The sequence below is a fragment of the Panicum virgatum genome, chromosome 9N (genome assembly GCF_016808335.1).
Source record: "Panicum virgatum strain AP13 chromosome 9N, P.virgatum_v5, whole genome shotgun sequence".
NCBI lineage: Eukaryota > Viridiplantae > Streptophyta > Magnoliopsida > Poales > Poaceae > Panicum > Panicum virgatum.
In genome coordinates this window covers 56,441,566-56,458,601 of record NC_053153.1, presented here as the reverse complement: position 1 = coordinate 56,458,601, position 17,036 = coordinate 56,441,566, and the positions used below count along the sequence as shown (strand labels likewise).

At 48.2% G+C, this 17,036-nt stretch overlaps 3 protein-coding genes across 5 annotated transcripts; 1 reads left to right on the top strand and 2 right to left on the bottom strand.

The window, feature by feature from the left end:
• The first annotated feature begins 1,092 nt into the window (after positions 1-1,092).
• LOC120687819 (protein HOTHEAD-like) lies at positions 1,093-3,359 on the top strand. The gene is made up of 4 exons (XM_039969843.1): positions 1,093-1,192; positions 1,284-1,925; positions 2,006-2,415; positions 2,490-3,359. Exons 1-4 carry the CDS (start codon positions 1,108-1,110, stop codon positions 3,096-3,098), a joined length of 1,746 nt encoding a protein of 581 aa, XP_039825777.1. The 5' UTR covers positions 1,093-1,107; the 3' UTR covers positions 3,099-3,359.
• Positions 3,321-10,030, bottom strand: LOC120687818 (phospholipase D gamma 1-like). 3 transcript variants are annotated; one of them, XM_039969842.1, is made up of 11 exons: positions 8,095-9,923; positions 7,513-7,629; positions 7,117-7,311; positions 6,622-6,870; positions 6,455-6,523; positions 5,865-6,012; positions 5,579-5,727; positions 5,295-5,477; positions 4,697-4,709; positions 4,255-4,484; positions 3,321-4,002 (listed from the first exon to the last, which is right to left on the bottom strand). In XM_039969842.1, exons 1-11 carry the CDS (start codon positions 9,622-9,624, stop codon positions 3,709-3,711), a joined length of 3,177 nt encoding a protein of 1,058 aa, XP_039825776.1. In that variant the 5' UTR covers positions 9,625-9,923; the 3' UTR covers positions 3,321-3,708. The 3 variants fall into 3 exon arrangements, 2 of the variants coding, with proteins under 2 accessions (XP_039825776.1, XP_039825775.1); XM_039969841.1 differs by lacking the exon at positions 4,697-4,709 and having other exon boundaries at positions 4,255-4,452; positions 5,313-5,477; positions 8,095-10,030; XR_005680839.1 differs by lacking the exon at positions 4,697-4,709 and having other exon boundaries at positions 3,339-4,002; positions 4,255-4,364; positions 5,313-5,477; positions 8,095-9,927.
• A 2,422-nt stretch (positions 10,031-12,452) lies between these two features.
• Positions 12,453-15,097, bottom strand: LOC120693388 (G-type lectin S-receptor-like serine/threonine-protein kinase LECRK4). Its single transcript, XM_039976813.1, has one exon. The coding sequence runs from the start codon at positions 15,038-15,040 to the stop codon at positions 12,626-12,628; it is 2,415 nt and encodes an 804-aa protein (XP_039832747.1). The 5' UTR covers positions 15,041-15,097; the 3' UTR covers positions 12,453-12,625.
• Between the last annotated feature and the right edge of the window lie 1,939 nt (positions 15,098-17,036).

The window sequence follows — 17,036 nt, the reverse complement described above, 5'->3', positions numbered from 1 at the left end:
AACGGCTTCAAAGCCCGTGAAGTTAAAAAGAAAACTAGCTTCATCTGGCTTCTAGTTCATTTTACCACGGGCTTACAAAACGGCTTCATGCTATGATACCTTAATTTGCACAAAATAGGCGGATTTGTACAAAATAGGTGAATCTGAAACATGTTAAAAAAAAGGTGAATCTGAAACTGAAATAAATCCCGCTAAACAGACCTTTATGTCCAAGGAGAGTGAAACGTGCTGAGATTAGGATCAATTTTCCTTAGTCGTCTGAGGTACGAGTTGTATGTTTGTTTTTCTCCACACGGGTTCAAATGGCTTCAAATGGAGTCAGCTGTTTGGCCATATTAGAGTAAAATTGCTACGTTAATCCTCTATACTCCAGCTCCTGTCATGTTGGCACAAGTGAGTTTTGTCAAGTGGATGTGCACATGCCGACATGCGACATGATTCTATAGTTTACTTGAACAAAACTTATGTCAGGCTGAGATGATGAAAAATGAAAAGGGACGAAGAAGACATAAGCTTTGCAAACGTATAACATTTAAAATTTCAAAATTACATCATAGTATAGCGAGTTTGGTTGCACTTTTAGGTGCTAAATTGAGCCAAGAAATAGTTGAGGGGATTATCTTTGAAAAAATAAAACTGTCATACAGTCTATTTCATTTCTGTCGTCCTCATAACACTATAATAGGATACTAATCCGACGAAAAAGGTGGAGAAGCTCAGATCAAACATAGAATACATGACTTGTTTATATGTATGAAAAGCATGCACGTGCAAATAAAACAATCTCAAAGATCGGCAGGTAAACTCTCGCGCTTGCTTTTTTTTTTTTTGAATAAATCGCGCTTGCTGCTCTCAACAAATTCGTCTCACTCATCATCATGCTCTGTTTAAAATGCTCACCATCCCTCCAGCATGCAGAGCATTCTTTGCAAAATCATCACATCCTCGATTCCTCGCAGCAAATCTTTACACCGCAGAACAACCGCGAAGTTTAAATATTTAAACATCTACTCCCGATCTACCCATGAGCTAACTTCGAATATATAAACGGGCCGAACTTTTCTCCCATCTGATCGACCACCAGTGCTGCTGAATTCGCCGGCGACAATGGCGCCGCGGCTTGCGAGCTCGGTGGCGCTGGTTCTGGCCGCCATTCTTGCCTCCCTGTGCCTCGTCGCCCTCTCGGAGGATGGTTCGTGCCGGGCTCCGACTGCCGTGTGTTCTTCGGATTTTCGCAGCTAATTTCCGTGACGCCTGAACTACCGCCATGCTCGCGCGTGCAGAGGAGCTCGAGAACCTGCGGTTCGTGCGGCGCGCGCAGGACGCGCCCCTGGTGTCGCGGTACAACTACATCGTCATCGGCGGCGGCACGTCGGGGTGCCCGCTGGCGGCGACGCTGTCGGAGCACTCGCGCGTGCTGCTGCTGGAGCGCGGCGGCCTCCCCTACCGCAACATGTCCAACCAGCAGCACTTCACGGACGCGCTGGCGGACACGTCCCCGGCGTCGCCGGCGCAGCGGTTCATCTCCGAGGACGGCGTGGTGAACGCGCGGGCGCGGGTGCTGGGCGGGGGCAGCTGCCTCAACGCGGGCTTCTACACGCGCGCCAGCAACGACTACGTGCGCGCCGCCGGGTGGGACGCGCGCCTGGTGAACTCGTCCTACCGCTGGGTGGAGCGCGCGCTGGTGTTCCGGCCCGACGTGCCGCCGTGGCAGGCCGCGCTCCGCGACGCGCTGCTGGAGGCCGGCGTCACGCCCGACAACGGCTTCACCTTCGACCACGTCACGGGGACCAAGATCGGGGGCACCATCTTCGACAGCAGCGGGCAGCGGCACACCGCCGCCGACTTCCTCCGCCACGCGCGCCCCCGGGGGCTCACCGTGCTCCTCTACGCCACCGTCTCCAGGATCCTCTTCAGGCAGCAGGGTACGTACGTCCTCGCGGGTGACACCGTTTCGATCTGGACTACTAGTGGACTGAAAGAATTCGCTCCGATGAAATGACAGAGGGGGCGGCGTACCCGGTGGCGTACGGCGTGGTGTTCGCGGACCCGCTGGGGGCGCAGCACCGGGTGTACCTCCAGGACGGCGGCAAGAACGAGGTGATCCTGTCGGCGGGGACGCTGGGGAGCCCGCAGCTGCTGATGCTGAGCGGCGTGGGCCCGCAGGCGCACCTGGAGGCGCACGGCATCCAGGTGCTGGTGGACCAGCCCATGGTCGGGCAGGGCGTGGCCGACAACCCGATGAACTCGGTGTTCATCCCGTCGCCCGTGCCCGTCGCGCTCTCGCTCGTGCAGGTCGTCGGGATCACCCGCTCCGGCAGCTTCATCGAGGGCGTCAGCGGCTCCGAGTTCGGCATCCCCGTCTCCGACGGCGCCCGCCTCCTGGCTCGCAGCTTCGGCCTCTTCTCTCCTCAGGTGCGACTGTCACTGCGCGAGGGCCACCTCCTCTGCCTTGGGGGTCGCATATATACTGACAATGCAGCACGCAGACCGGGCAGCTCGGCACGCTGCCGCCCAAGCAGAGGACGCCGGAGGCGCTGCAGCGCGCGGCGGAGGCGATGCGGCGGCTGGACAGGCGGGCGTTCCGGGGCGGCTTCATCCTGGAGAAGATCCTGGGGCCCGTGTCCTCGGGCCACATCGAGCTGCGCTCCACCGACCCGCGCGCCAACCCGGCGGTCACCTTCAACTACTTCCAGGAGAAGGAGGACCTGGACCGGTGCGTGCACGGCATCGAGACCATCGAGCGGGTCATCCAGTCCCAGGCCTTCGCCAACTTCACCTACGCCAACGCCTCCGTCGAGTCCATCTTCACCGACTCCGCCAACTTCCCCGTCAACCTGCTGCCGCGGCACGCCAACGACTCCAGGACGCCGGAGCAGTACTGCAGGGACACCGTCATGACCATCTGGCACTACCACGGCGGATGCCAGGTCGGCGCCGTCGTCGACGACGACTACCGGGTGTTCGGCGTGCAGCGGCTCAGGGTCATCGACAGCTCCACCTTCAAGTACTCCCCCGGCACCAACCCTCAGGCCACCGTCATGATGCTCGGAAGGTATATGGGTGTGAAAATCCAGGCAGAGAGGTGGAGGAAATGATCAAGAAGAGCAAACGGTTCTAGCAGTGCCTGTCTACCTGCTTTAGAGTAGATTTTATTTTTCTCCGGACATTTTAAACTTCCCTAGAGATAGATCTAGTTTCCGCTAGTTCATTCCAAGTCCTTCACATCCTTTGAGATGCATTGCTCAGCATTTAGCAGCAACAGTGACAAAATTATGCTGCAAATGCATGATGGAAATAAAAGAATTTGTGATCTCATGGAATACTGAAAAGCGAAATGCAATTCAATGGCCAATACTTCAAAATACTCTGCAGGATCAATTTACATGAAGACAATTTTCAGGATTTACATGTAACTTCTTGGCACTTCTAAAATGCCATATCCATGAATCCCATATTTTTCTATACAGGTACCAAACAAAGGTAACAAATTGATTGGGTGGGTATATATGCACTAAAAGAATCAAGGAAAAGGGCAAAAGCATGAAGGGGGGAAAGGCCCTGATACCGTTTCCCCTACTTGCCTGCTGCAACCTATACTATACCTCTTGCAAAATTTTCAGCCTAAGTTAGTGCACTATTTTGTTATCTGGGGTACCTCACAATTTCATAAGCCATCAGCTATTGTATAATTGCACCAACTAAAATTCAAATTGTGAGGTTTTCCTGGATGGCCATAAATGAGCCACAGATGTTCCCACCCAAATCTGGGAAGGTCACGCATCCTGGTAGTGGTTTCACCTTGCCTTTACGGTCAACGCTTACTGGATACTTCATGAGGTGACCTCTCATCTCTGTCACCTCGTCAGCAACGAACTGCTTCCAGTTCTCTTCCCCAAGATGTCGCACCCGCCTCATGCATTCCAGGCTCTCTGGATGGTTGAAGTCTTCGTCAATGCCTCCGATATGCTCAGCCCACAAGGACATTCTGTAGCCATAAATCTACAGTGAAATAAAAAAATCAATTTAGCACACAACACCGCATGCCTCGGTAGCATCATGAAATCAATTGTGCCCGACACAATAAGCTGCTCAAATATACTAACGAAAGAAGTAGCTGTGAAGACATGAAAGTATAAAAAGGCCAAGTACAATTTCATAATAGGAGCTTGGAGAGGGGGGGGCAGCTCAGTTTTTGTATGCCTCGAGAAATTTGATACACCACATTTGTCAGCTTGAGATATGAGGCATCACCTGTCCACGTGGGGCAGAAACCTGGTTAGCCCATGTATACTGTGGCTGATACGCTCCCATTGCAATTTCAGTATCTCTTATTCCTTCCATGGACCTCTGGTTGATGTTAGCTGATCCAATGATCACATACTCATCATCCACAATCATGCCTTTTGAATGTACATAGACCATGAATCTCCTATTTTTCCTAGCTTGTTCCTGAACAATACGTGCAAAATATAGGACTAAAGCTTGCACACAGGGCATATTCATCAGGAGAATAAAAAAGCATATTGAAAGAAAAATCCATGTCAAATTCCGAAATCGATTACATGAGGGCAAGAAACAGAATAAGTAAACATTTAGTTAAAGATTTCAAGCTCAATATACATAGAACACAAGGAGCAACTTATTATAGAGATAATTCAGTATCCACAAGACATTTTTGGTAGACCATCCTCACATAAGTCCAAACACTATGGTCATTGACCCAGAGGTTCATTAGAAACAAAAATCCCAAGTACGCATCTTCATTGATGTCAGCGCAAAGAATATAGAAAGAAAAATTCATGTCAAATTCCAAAATTGATTACATGAGGGCAAGTAAACAGAATACCATCTGGTCATTTAGATAATGATTACAAGTCATAAGTAAGTCAAATCACTTCAGTCATTGAACCAGAGGTTCTTTTCAAACAAAAATCTCAAGTAGGCATCAAAATTTTCCAGCCTATGAGAGACAAAGTCAAGTGTATGGACAAGCCATTTGGCCTACATGAATGGTCAAAACAAGATCTTATACTAATATCCTCTAAGCATCATTGTGATATGAGATTGCCAGTAAAATTCAGCACCAGCTATAGATAAAATCAGAATCTTAGTGTTTTCACACTTCACTAAACTGTCTAAAGGAATCATATCAGTACTTTGCCAAGAAAAAGAGAGTTGTCGAGCTGAGTCCATGTAAAGGTCATGTAACTACTCTAATAAATACTATAACTGAAAATTTTTTGCAGGAACAAACTAAAACTGCTCTAACTCCTCTGTATAATTTGTTGCACAAACAAGAAAGTAGTCACCTGAGGATTGTTTCCTGTATTTGATGCATTTGAAGTGCTGTCCTCAACTTCACGGTTGCCAAGACAGAAGAAATTTAAATAATCCTGAGGCTCGTACATATCATCCAGGCCTGCTTCTTTCAAGGCCCTATATATTGTCTCATACATCATTTGCATGGTTTTGTTCTGCAATGAAAATAAAACAAAGATGTGACTAAGCCATACGGACATCATCTACAAGACACAAGAAACAAGACACGACTGATGAAAGAACTGTTCAATCTAACCTGCCAGTAAAGAATTCTTTGTGTAGCGGCACCAGTCGGATTACCCTCAGGCCACATAGGAACCACTATATATGCAGAAAATCTTTCGTTTGCCTTGATCTTGTTTGCAATTTTGAGAGCAATTTCAATTGGTATTAAATTGTTAGCCCCTGTAACATAGAAAAAGTTTGCTAATAAGATGGGTAGAGGAAAGGGGAAAAACAAGTAGAATGTTTTTTTTCTTGAAGTCACTGTGCATCATACTATAGAGAAGAACGCAAAACAAAATTCTATATTGCATCCCTACCTAGGTCCTTGTTTGAATCCCAATTAAAAGAAGAACCAATAAAGTACTGATTCTCAATATATATATAGTGCTGGGCTGCCCGGATAGCATGCACATAAGCAGTATGTATGCTCATGTCAATAAGTACATTCTTTCCACAAACAAGATTCTGGCAGCCAAAGCAGAAAGCGTTAGTCAACAGCAAAATGGAAAAACATACCGAATATAAAAAACTCGACCTGCGGGGGGTATGACGGCCTCTGGGCATTTGCTAAGAGAAGACCTCTCACGCAGGTCGAGAAAACCCCCGAACCCTTTGCTCCACCCTTACACAAGGGTGCCGTAACCCGTACCGTTGCCCATGTGAGAGCGGGCCGGCGGGCTGGGACCTCTTTCCTTGTGCTTTGGCGTGTAGGCAAGCGAGGGGAATTTTCTAACCTCAGCCTGAAATTCGCTCCTACCGGGAGTCGAACCCAGGATCTGAGGAGTGCTGCTAAGGCCACCTAACCAATCCGGTTAGGCACCTTTTCGCTCTCACATGTGCTACTGAGGCCACCTAACCAATACCCACATACAGAATGTAGCATTGCTAGATGGTAACTAGCAGTTACCTTCATGGTTGCTGCTCGTGGATCCTTCGGAAATCCCTTGGCGGAGTTTGAATCAATAGACCGGAACACCTGAATTTTAAAGTAAATGAAAGTTCAGTGCATGAAAGGTGAAATAACAGTATAACACAAGGGGCAAAAAGCTTCGACTATAATAATGATATAAATACCTGAACATGCCATGTCTCTGGATCACTGTCGCTAAAATATGTTGCATCATTTATGTTTATAAACTCTGGTATTCTTTCAATACTGAGCAGAGCATCATAATACGATTTTGCCAACTTTTTAATCCCATGGCGTTTAGCTGCCTTTAACCAACGTTCCTGGAAGTTTTGTAGAACATCATAAGCAGCTGGACCGTCAAGCTTAGAGTGCAAATCATGCCACGGTTCCCTTGGGCCACGGGCATCAACTGTCTGAAAAATAATGGCAAAGAAGAACTAGTTTCAGAATTGCCACAGAATAAAGATAGAGAATAGGGCAATCATTTTTTTTTCCAATGCTAAAAGATATTGACAAAGAAGAATTACTTTAAGAATCACCCCAGAATAAAGACAGAACATGTCAAATGCTAATATTTGTCGAACACCAAAACATTTTCCTTAGTATTAAGAAACTTCTAGATATCGGTACATAAGACACTGCATATAAACAAGACTTACAGCAAAGTTGGGATTGTAATAGTCCTCCTTGTGCACAGTCTGAAGAGTCCGAAACAAAGGATGCCAAGGTGTATCATATCGCCCACCACATAAGTCAAGGCCTCCGACAAACGCAATTATCTTTCTTCTATAGTTGCCAGCATCAGCATCCACAATAACTGTTTTCTGATGATGAGTAAATATGGTTCCCGTTTCCTGGTCCATACAAACTTCGTAGATAAATAAATGGTAACTAAATAAACAGTACAGTGCAGATCACTTGAAAAAAAAAACTGTGAGGGTGGAAAGACCATAATAAATTGTAAACATATAAAATTTTTAGAGACAAAAACATATGATTCAAAATAAAGGGTAATTTGTGCGACATTGTCTTCACAACTGAGAATAAGAGATAACCTGCTGTTTCACCCAGCTGTGTCGTTTTCCAGCAGATCGTGGGCAAAGCAACACATGAACTGAAGAATGCTTGAAAAATCTGCGAGTCTCCTCATCTCGTGTGCCCATGAAACCATCCTACGATCATCTTTATAAGCATGGTGCAATTTAATTCTTAAACATCATGAAATATGTGAGCATGTTTCCAAATGTCTAGCGAACAAGCTACCAAACTGTATGAAACAGAAACTGGACACCATATGCAGGATTATCCACTTAATACTCAATACAGATAACAGCTAGTATGTCTGGAAATTCTTTAAATTGAACACCACAGAAATACATATAAAGTAAAGATACATCATAGTTTGCTTGTGATAAAACGGTGGCAGTTAATCATCAAATTTGTGTACTGATTTCAATAATGGAGAAACATTATTAGTGCTACCGTGTGTATGCTTGGCAAGATGTATAAATTTGAAAAGGCATCTACATATTAGAACATTAATATCCAATAATAATTTGTGGAGGCAACATTATGTTTCTTTTGTAGCATAAAGACCTAAAAGCAGCATATTTTTAACTTGATATATTAGTACGTACCATCTTAAATCCAAGAATGCTCCTTGATGTTGGATCATCCCAAACAAGTAGAAGCACCCGGACACCTTCCTGTGACTTCATCTTCAACAGGTCCCCAAGTGATGGAGCCTGAGTCCCGTCTCTCACAAGGTGGATCGTGTGGAAAACTGACCACCCCACAATGTAAATCAACTTCCTCGCCTGGCATATGGCCTCATAGATGTCGCGCCAGCACTGCCCGTGCTTGTAGCGCAGCCCATTGCCAAGCCATATATCTGGGAGACAACCATCAGGCACATGCGCGTCTTGATACAGTGTCACCCTCATGCCACGCCTAAGTGGGAAGTAAGTATGGGGTACGCCATGACTGTCCGGACCAGCAATGACCCCATGGTGGTACATTGTGAGGCAAGCGACAGGGATGAACTGTATGGACAGATGCAGGACAGCTCCCGGGGCGCACGGCTTGCCATTGGGCTCAAGCAGAGGGTAGACACCCTGAATCCTCTCCCCTGTCAAAAGCTTCTCAGCGGAGATGGCCACCGCACCAATGATCTGAGCACCGAAGACATCACTGTCCTTGACAACAAACTGGACTTCGGCGGCCTCATGCGCGACGGGCACGACAAAGTTCTGCGACCAGACGGGGTTCTCGCAATTGGGGATGACGTAGGTCCGCGCGACGGTAGCATAGGAGACCTGTACGGTGACGTAGGGGTCGCTGGTCATGGACGCGCTGGACATCTTGCTGCCGACGGCACTGGTGATGCGCGGGCCGAGGAGTTCGCCGACCCTCTTGGAGAACATGTCCTTGTTGGGCAAGTGGCGTGCGTCGTGCACCCAGATGTCGAGGGTGCCGTGGAGCAACACCACCTTGAGCGACGCCCTGAAGCTCCCGCCGTGCTGCGACCCTCCCCCGGCCGCGCCGTAGGGCACCACCTGCATCCCACCGCCGTGGCTGCTCCCGCCTCCCGCGGGCGCACCGTAGGGCACCACCTGCATCCCGCCGCCCGAGAAGGGGGTCGAGGGCGGGGGCACGGAGGGAGACGGCGCGTAGTCGTAACGGTCGGAGAGGCGCATGGTGGAGAGGACATCCTCGATGGGGTAGGACGGGGCGGAGGGCGCGGCCGAGGGAGGTTCAGGCGCGGTGTAGGCGGGTTCAGGCGCGGGGGCGTGCTGGTGGTGGAAGCTGGAGCTTGGTGAGAGCGCGGGGCTCTGGTTGGGGCTCGGGTAGGAGGATGGGTACGGGGAGGAGGAGGAGGAGGGGTAGGGTCCGTACCCGGGGCCGTAAGGCGAGGGATGCGCCGGCGGCGGGTACGCGTGGTGCTGCGCCGGCGGGGGGTAGGCCTGTAGCTGGCCGGAGTGGTACTGCTGCGGCGGGGCGGGGGCGTAGCCCGGGAAGGTGGGCGACGGAGCGAGGTACGGCGCTCCCGCCTCGGCGGGCGGCGGCGGCGGGTACTGGTACCCGTAAGGATACGGCTGCGGCTGCGGGTACGGGTGGTGGTACGGCGGGTAGTGCGGCGGGTGGCCGCCGTGGTCGCCGCGCTCCATCGCCGCCGGGGCGCCCGGCTCTCCTTGGTCGCGCTCAACACGGCTCCCGCTTTTCAATCGATCTCTCGCCGCGCTGCCGTGTGGCTCGAAATCGAAATGGGCGGAGGAGGGTCTCGGGGTGGAAGAGTCGTGGTGGGTGGCGACCACGACCACGGCGGCGGCGTGGGGTTGGATTTTGGAAAACTGGAAGTTGAACTTGGAATCCGAACGGGATGGGAAGCGGCAGCCAGGACGGTGGTTGGCCGGGTCCGGCCGGCCGATTGGATCCGCCCACCCCCGCGGCCGTGCGTGTCTCGCTGACCACTTCGCCGCCTCGATCCCATCGTTGAAGGCAGGCCCTGCACGTCACGGGGCCCGCGCGTCGGCCTCCCCCGCCAGGTGGACGGCCGCGTGGTGTTGCCTCGTTCCATTGGGCTGCTGGCCATCCGCCGTGTCCATCAGGTGGAGAAGACGACGGGATGACGGGATCGGATGGTAGGATAGTTTCGCTATCCATTCTCCAAGAGTTTCTTTAAATGATTATCTAAATATAATCATTATTTATTTCGAATTTCTCGCTAACTGAAGATAAATAACGAAAATAGCTCTCTAAAGTATAAACAAGATATAGAACAACTGTAGGAGAGTGAACATGTATAGACAACAATTTTTATGTGGATGACTCTCTCAATGATGATTTAGATAATGAAATTTAGAAAAACTCTTAGAGATGCTCTAATACTTCCTTCTCTCAGTGATACAAAGGAGCCATTCCACTTTTGGACGATTCAAATAGTTTAAATTTTGATTAAGATTATAAAAAAATAATAACATTCGTGATACAATTTTTTTAGATAACGGAATTACATTCCAGCCTCTGCGGTAACGCACATAGCCAAAGCCTCTGCGTGACCACACACAGCTAAACTTATTACAGAATCTGAGAACAAAAAAAACTCTAGTACATGAAGATATGTGTACTAAAGATCAACTAGCATCCATGGCGTCGAAGAATTGAGATCAAGGACATCCCACCTCAGCACGCCCGACGAGAAGGCAAAGTGGTATGTCGTCTTCCGGACATCCCCCACTGCAGCTGGCAAGCCGGCACACGCTCGATCCAAAAACCAGAATGTGGATCAGATCCGGCGATGGATATGCCGCCGACTCTTTGCGTTACCGGGTCGCCAAGGTGCATCGCGACGCCGAATGGTCGCCATTGGAAAAGCACCTGTCCCCGGCGAAAGAGAGGTCGTTGCTCACTGTTAGAATGCGTGAGCAACGACCGTCGTCGCCGTGTCGGCGAAGACGGGAAGTCGCCACTGGATCTGCGACCCCATCCTCTCCTTTTCGACCTCCTCCTTGAGCACCCTCGCCTGCAGCTTATGCACGAGCGGCGTGAGGTCCGAATCATGAGACACTTTCTTGCAAGGTCTCTGGCGACGAGTAGGAGTGTCTTACCAACACCTCCAACGAGGGACACAGCACCAGTGGTGTCGTTATTGCCAGAGTCGGCACAAATTGTACCAAACGAAGCTTTCGCCTGGCACTCCTAACGCTCGCCGCCGTCGCCGCGGTGTGACTTCCGTGCGCCACAGAGATGGCCGTCGACGCGGTGGAATGCCCAAGCCGTCGATCTGGCCGTCGGATCCCGCCACATTCGTGATACAAAATAAGTACAATTACATTAGTTATAGATTATATTTTATTATATATTTATTTAAAGATATAAACACTAATACTATTTAATATAAATTTGGTTAAATTTAAAATAGTTTGACTAACACGGATTCTATAATCATATCTTTTTGTGCATGGAGGAAGATTGATTGATACTAGTAGCTTAATGGCGATGAACTCTGATTCTTTTATTATTTTTGCTTGTGAAAAGGCAGAATTAGTCGTCCACACGGCAAACAAAGGCGCTAGTAATATTCCTCTGAACCGAGTACGACGCGCTCTCTTCCTGCAGGAACCTGAACAAAGAATTCCGGCGAGGTGGAGAACCACACGGCACGAGTGGGTGTGGATCCATTCGCCGCGTAGATTGCTGCGTACGCTCTTGGCACGCACGCCAGGTATTGGATGAAGCGGTTTCACTTTCCTGTACTAGGGTCTCTCTAGGTCTAGGTGAATACTCCTACGTATCATAGTCGTGTAATTGGCCTCGCATTGCTTTACTTCTAGGCTAAGCATCACCGACTGTAATTGTAATGCTACATCGCCAAGATTTTCTAAGAATGGCGAGAGTATTAAATCCACCATGGCGATGATCGGATCTCGGGGGCCAGACCGGAGCTAGGAGTTTCGGGCTTGCTGCCATGGTCTTTTCCCAAAAAATTTCGGGATCTCGAGTTGCCATTCTGTAGCCCCGCGCCACGACACCTGCAGCGTTGAAGCAATTTGACTTCACATTTTATCTTACTATTACTAATTAGAGGCTCTTTTGGAGCCTCCACGTGAAGCCACTTAGGATCCTAAGTGAATATTTTGAAAAAATAAAGAAATTCTATAAATTTTCACAAAAATCAGAAACATCCAACCATCAATTCAACAATTCTAATTATAATAACCATTAGATCTGTTATTTCCTATTAAATTACTCACCTCTGGCATTATAAAAATAGACTAAAGTAATCCCTAAACATGTATCTAAATTACCCACATTTGCCATTATAATAAAAAACTAAAGTAAACCCCTAATCTTTGTGTAAATTACCCACTTATGCCATTATAAAAATAATACAAATACTCCCCTAAATTGGCATATAAATATTCCAATTATATCATTATTATTACAAATTAAATTATTCAAAAATCTGAATCTAAATTATACAATTATAACAATATATTAAAGTGCACCAATATAAAATTCTAAATTTACTGCAGTCCGTTATGGCCGCAGACAGTACTGCTGCACTCTTTACAGTACACATGGACAACACTACAGTATCATCAGACATAACTTTCAGTAGATAGCTATATCTAATTTCCCACACCATTTTGTTGGTTCATATATATACTAATATGACAATATGCAGGAGCGATGCTGTGCAAGTGTACTGACAAAGGAAGTAGAATCAGGAGGGCTCGGGACTGCAGCTGCTTCATCAAGCATTTGTGTCACCTTCAGCATTGTAGGTCTCATAGTTGGGTCTTCCTGAAGACACCACAATGCCACTGCAACAAACCTTTCCACGTTCTTCAAATCAGAAATTGCTTCGTCATCACCCTCCACCAGAAAATCAATTCTGCCACACCTATAACAGTCATTTGCCCAGTCAGTCAGTATTTTTTGATCCTCCTCTGCAGCCTCCAATTCAACATTCCGCCGACAACAGACAAGCTCCAACAGGATGACCCCAAAGCTGTAAACATCCACCTTGGCAGTGATACCGATGTTCTTAAACCACTCAGGGGCAACATATCCTCGGGTACCACGAATACCTGTATTTGTTTGTGTCTGGTTGGTTCGGAGCAGTTTGGCTAAGCCAAAGTCTGATATCTTTGATGTGAAGTTGTCATCGAGAAGAATGTTCTGGGGCTTTATGTCACAATGGATAATCTGTGTGCTGCATTCGTCATGTAAGTATAGCAGCCCCCTTGCCACCCCGAGAGTAAGCTGAGCTCTAATATTCCACTGAAGCTTGGTATCACCAAATAGGAATCTGTTGAGTGATCCATTTGTCATGAATTCATACACTAATAGCCTTTCTTTTCCTTCATTGCAGAATCCTAGCAACCTGACCAAGTTCTTGTGGTGCGTCCGTCCAATAGTTTGGACTTCACTGGTGAACTCCTTCTCTGTTTCATGCCCAAGCTTGTCAATTTTTTTGACAGCAATATGGGTACTGAGATCATCTTGTAGCTGGCCCTTGTACACAATACCAGAGGCACCAGTGCCAATCACTTTCTGGAATCCACCTGTTGCCTTCTCAAGCTCAGTATATGTGAAGGCTTTCAAGGGCAATCCTATATTGTTTGATGACTGCATAGACGGGAGTTCCTTTATGGTGATGGTACAGTAAGTACCAAAGAATATTATGGATATCAGCAGAATGTTCACCAAGACAGAGCTTCCCAAAAACAATGAACTTCCAATGATCCAGTTCTTCTTGTCTTTCTTCCATTTGTTGGAATCAATGATCTCAGACTGGGTACCGTTGTTCTTTCGTACTTTGATATAAACTGCCCTCTGCACACCATCCCCCATTTTGCCATTTGACAAAGGTATCTTCTTCTTCCAACATGTATTGTCTTCATAATGGAACACGGCAAGGGCACAGAAACAATCTGTCAGACAGAGTTTCTGACACTGATCCTTAGTTATGGGGCTATACTGCTCATAGTCAGACAGTGGCCAATCAACAAGGCTCACCAGTGTCAACTTAAACTGCGTCATGACCGCTGCTTCATCCAAATCACAACTTTGTGGCTGGAAGTCCGGTTTGTAGCCTATATACTTCCTCTCGTCATCAATAAATGAGTACTGGTCTGGGCACTTGCAGATACTCTGGTTGTTTGAGCTATCCCATATACAATAACTGTTAAAACCGCAAATGCCACTTCCAATGTTAGTCAGCTGTGCTTCACAGATATTTGGGGGCTTGAAATCCACTACTGACCATGTCTGATTACTCTGGTTGCTGGCCTTCTTTGGGTACATATATTGTCGGAAAACACCATCTGGATCAAGTGTGGCACGAAGGTAGTAGTCTGCTATTGACCTGATCACCCCAGATGTGATTTCACTTTGGTTGCCGATAGATATCATGCCAGTCGGATTGAACACCAGATTTGTGGTGTTCACAGCCATGGACCAATAGGGATCATATTTGTAACCGGAGGGCACAGCAACGGTATAAAGATACACACCAATAGTTTGCAGGTCAAGGAGGAACCGGCCATTGGAGTAGTCTGTTGGGATGATCCGGCTGCGGAGCGCCATTCCAGGGGTTAGCACCTGAGTGGGCAGGATGGTATCTGCTGGGTGTTTGAAGCTCTCCCACTGGGTAGACCCATCTGCAGCAGCCAACACAAAGTTTCCGGTGTCGAGCATGGCAGCATATGATGCACCCACAACTTGGGGATTCCATATCTCTGTGCCGGTGGAGTCCTGGAGCGAGAGTGCCCCATTGGAGTTGAGCAGGAGGCGTGAACCGGATGAAACTTGCACCAGCACTGGATCTGGATCAGTGGTCTTGGCGTACCAAGCCACTGTCTTCTCGCTGATCTTGTTGAACCAGATAGCGAGCAGGTAGAAAGTGTTGTTACCCTCGATGGGCCGGAAGCCGAATGAAAAATCGCCCGATGGAGAGAGCCAAGAGGTGCTAGGCCCTTGCGGTGCCAAGGAGGAGTTCAAGGTGATGTTCTGTTGAGCTTGAAGGGGAGTTGAGGACAGCAGCAGGAGCGAGGACAAGAGAAGGAGAGCTGCCATAGTTTCTTTTGGTTTGGCTCTCAGTTCCTGCCTCTGATGGCCAACATATGCATCTTTTGGTTTTAGGACTGTTGGTTGAGTTGACCTGATAGTGGTTGGGTCATCGGGTGGGGACCTTCACATTTTCACATTATAAGCAGCTTTGAACTGGTCAATTACGACAGTGGGCTGGGTCCTTCTCTGTGACTATTCACGCTGGATGTAGATAATGGGTTGAAGTGATTGGTTATGGACGTTTGCTTTTGTTTGAAGGTCTAGCAGTCTGATTTTTTTTTCGCATGCTTACAAGTTATATGGAAGAGAAGACTGGTTTTCCTGTGGTTAAATTTACGGCTGCGTGGAGGCAGGTGCATAATGACTCGTCCAAATTCCAACCTACACTGGACGCTTCGGTTATGCTTTTTCAGAAGCATGGTCATGGTTAGTTCTTACCTTGAGGGTCATGCTTGGTGACTGATTTTCAGTAGCGATCAGATTGGAACCAAGTTGGAATTATCACTACTACAGAACTCCACAATAATCCCGGTTGGCAACTGCCTTTTGTCCCGGTTTTTCAACCGGGACTATGGATCCGGGACAAATGTGCCAGACTCTTTTGTCCCAGATGGTATGGAACCGGGACAAATGTGATTTTTCAAATAAAAAAAACCAGCACGTCAGCGCACGCAGACCAGCGTCAGCGCACGCAGACCGCAAATCCAACAATTTCTCCAAAATTGCAATCACAAAAACAATTACAATCACAAATTATTCATTCACTAAATTAATCATAACCACATTACAATCACCAAGTATTCATTCACAAAATCAATCACAAATCAATACCACTCACAGGCACTTTTGGGAAAAAATTAAAAAAAACGTAGGTGGAGGGGCCTGGTTGCGCCGTACCGGGCTTGGCCGCACCTCCCGCCGGAGGTGGCCTTGCCGGGCTGCCGCCCGCCGAGCCTAGCTGCGCCTCCTGCTGTAGCAGGCCGCGCCGGGGCGCCGCCCGCCGGGACTTGTCACGCCTGTGCGGCCCGCACCCGTCCCCGCCGGCTCTTGGCCTCGCGCGCCGGCGGTGGCCACACACGCACCCGGCGGCGGCTCGCCGGCCCCGCTGGCAGCGGCGGTCCGCTGAATCCCGCCTGCGCCGGGGAGGGAGGAAGCCGAGGGAGGGAGGGGGTGAGGAAGCTGAGGGAGGGAGAGGCATGGAGGGGATCAGAAGGAGAGAAGAAAGAGATAAGGGGGGCGGGAGGAAGAAGATAAGGTATAGAGAGAGAAGAGGGAGAGAAATGAGAGGAGAGGAACCAGAGACTTGGAAAATATCAGGAGGGAGACGTCGGTAGCTTCTTTTGTCCCGGGTGGTGGCTCCACCCGGGACAAAAGGGCCGTGGGGCCTTTTGTCCCGGTTGGAGCCACCAACCGGGACAAAAGGCTCCTGTCCCCTCGCTGGCCCGGCTAGCCGTTGGACCCGGGACAAAAGTCATCTATTGTCCCGGGCCCAAAGGCAGCCATGACAAATGGCTTGGAACAAATGTCTGTTCAGTAGTAGTGTACATAGGAGAAAAAATTGGTTACTTATGGCCAATTTCTTTGGATGCATTATTTTATGAATTTTCTCTACAAATATATACTCTCTTAAAGAACTATGCATTTTTTAAGGTTGCCAATTTTTCGTTATCAATTTTCAGGAGTGTATGACTGTATCGTTCACAAATTTGTTTAGTGTATAGGTTCATATTATTTGTGTCTCGTACTGACTTGTCCAACTTGCTGCCACATAACCATAAGGATTACTGCGCCGGCATCTGACAGGAAAGTGCTACCAGCTTGCCGCGTTGGAGGGTCAACACTGTCACTGGTTCTTCTGTAATCAGTGTCTGGATGAAGGCTACCGCCTACTATCTTATTAATCCAAGGCTATGCAACTAAGTGTTTTTTGTCTGTCTTCCTCTTGTTTTTGTAAGAGCAACTGAGTTTAGATCGGTTGTGAATGTTGGTGTATGTTAAGCCA

Coding starts and splice junctions, on each gene's coding strand:
- LOC120687819 (XM_039969843.1), top strand. CDS start 1,108: ATGGCGCCGCGGCTTGCGAGCTCGGTGGCGCTGGTTCTGGCCGCCATT. Junction 1,193..1,283: donor CGTCGCCCTCTCGGAGGATG/GTTCGTGCCGGG, acceptor TCGCGCGTGCAG/AGGAGCTCGAGAACCTGCGG. Junction 1,926..2,005: donor GATCCTCTTCAGGCAGCAGG/GTACGTACGTCC, acceptor ATGAAATGACAG/AGGGGGCGGCGTACCCGGTG.
- LOC120693388 (XM_039976813.1), bottom strand. CDS start 15,040: ATGGCAGCTCTCCTTCTCTTGTCCTCGCTCCTGCTGCTGTCCTCAACT.
- LOC120687818 (XM_039969842.1), bottom strand. CDS start 9,624: ATGGAGCGCGGCGACCACGGCGGCCACCCGCCGCACTACCCGCCGTAC. Junction 6,871..7,116: donor ATTACAATCCCAACTTTGCT/GTAAGTCTTGTT, acceptor ATTATTTTTCAG/ACAGTTGATGCCCGTGGCCC. Junction 6,524..6,621: donor CAGAGACATGGCATGTTCAG/GTATTTATATCA, acceptor TTTAAAATTCAG/GTGTTCCGGTCTATTGATTC.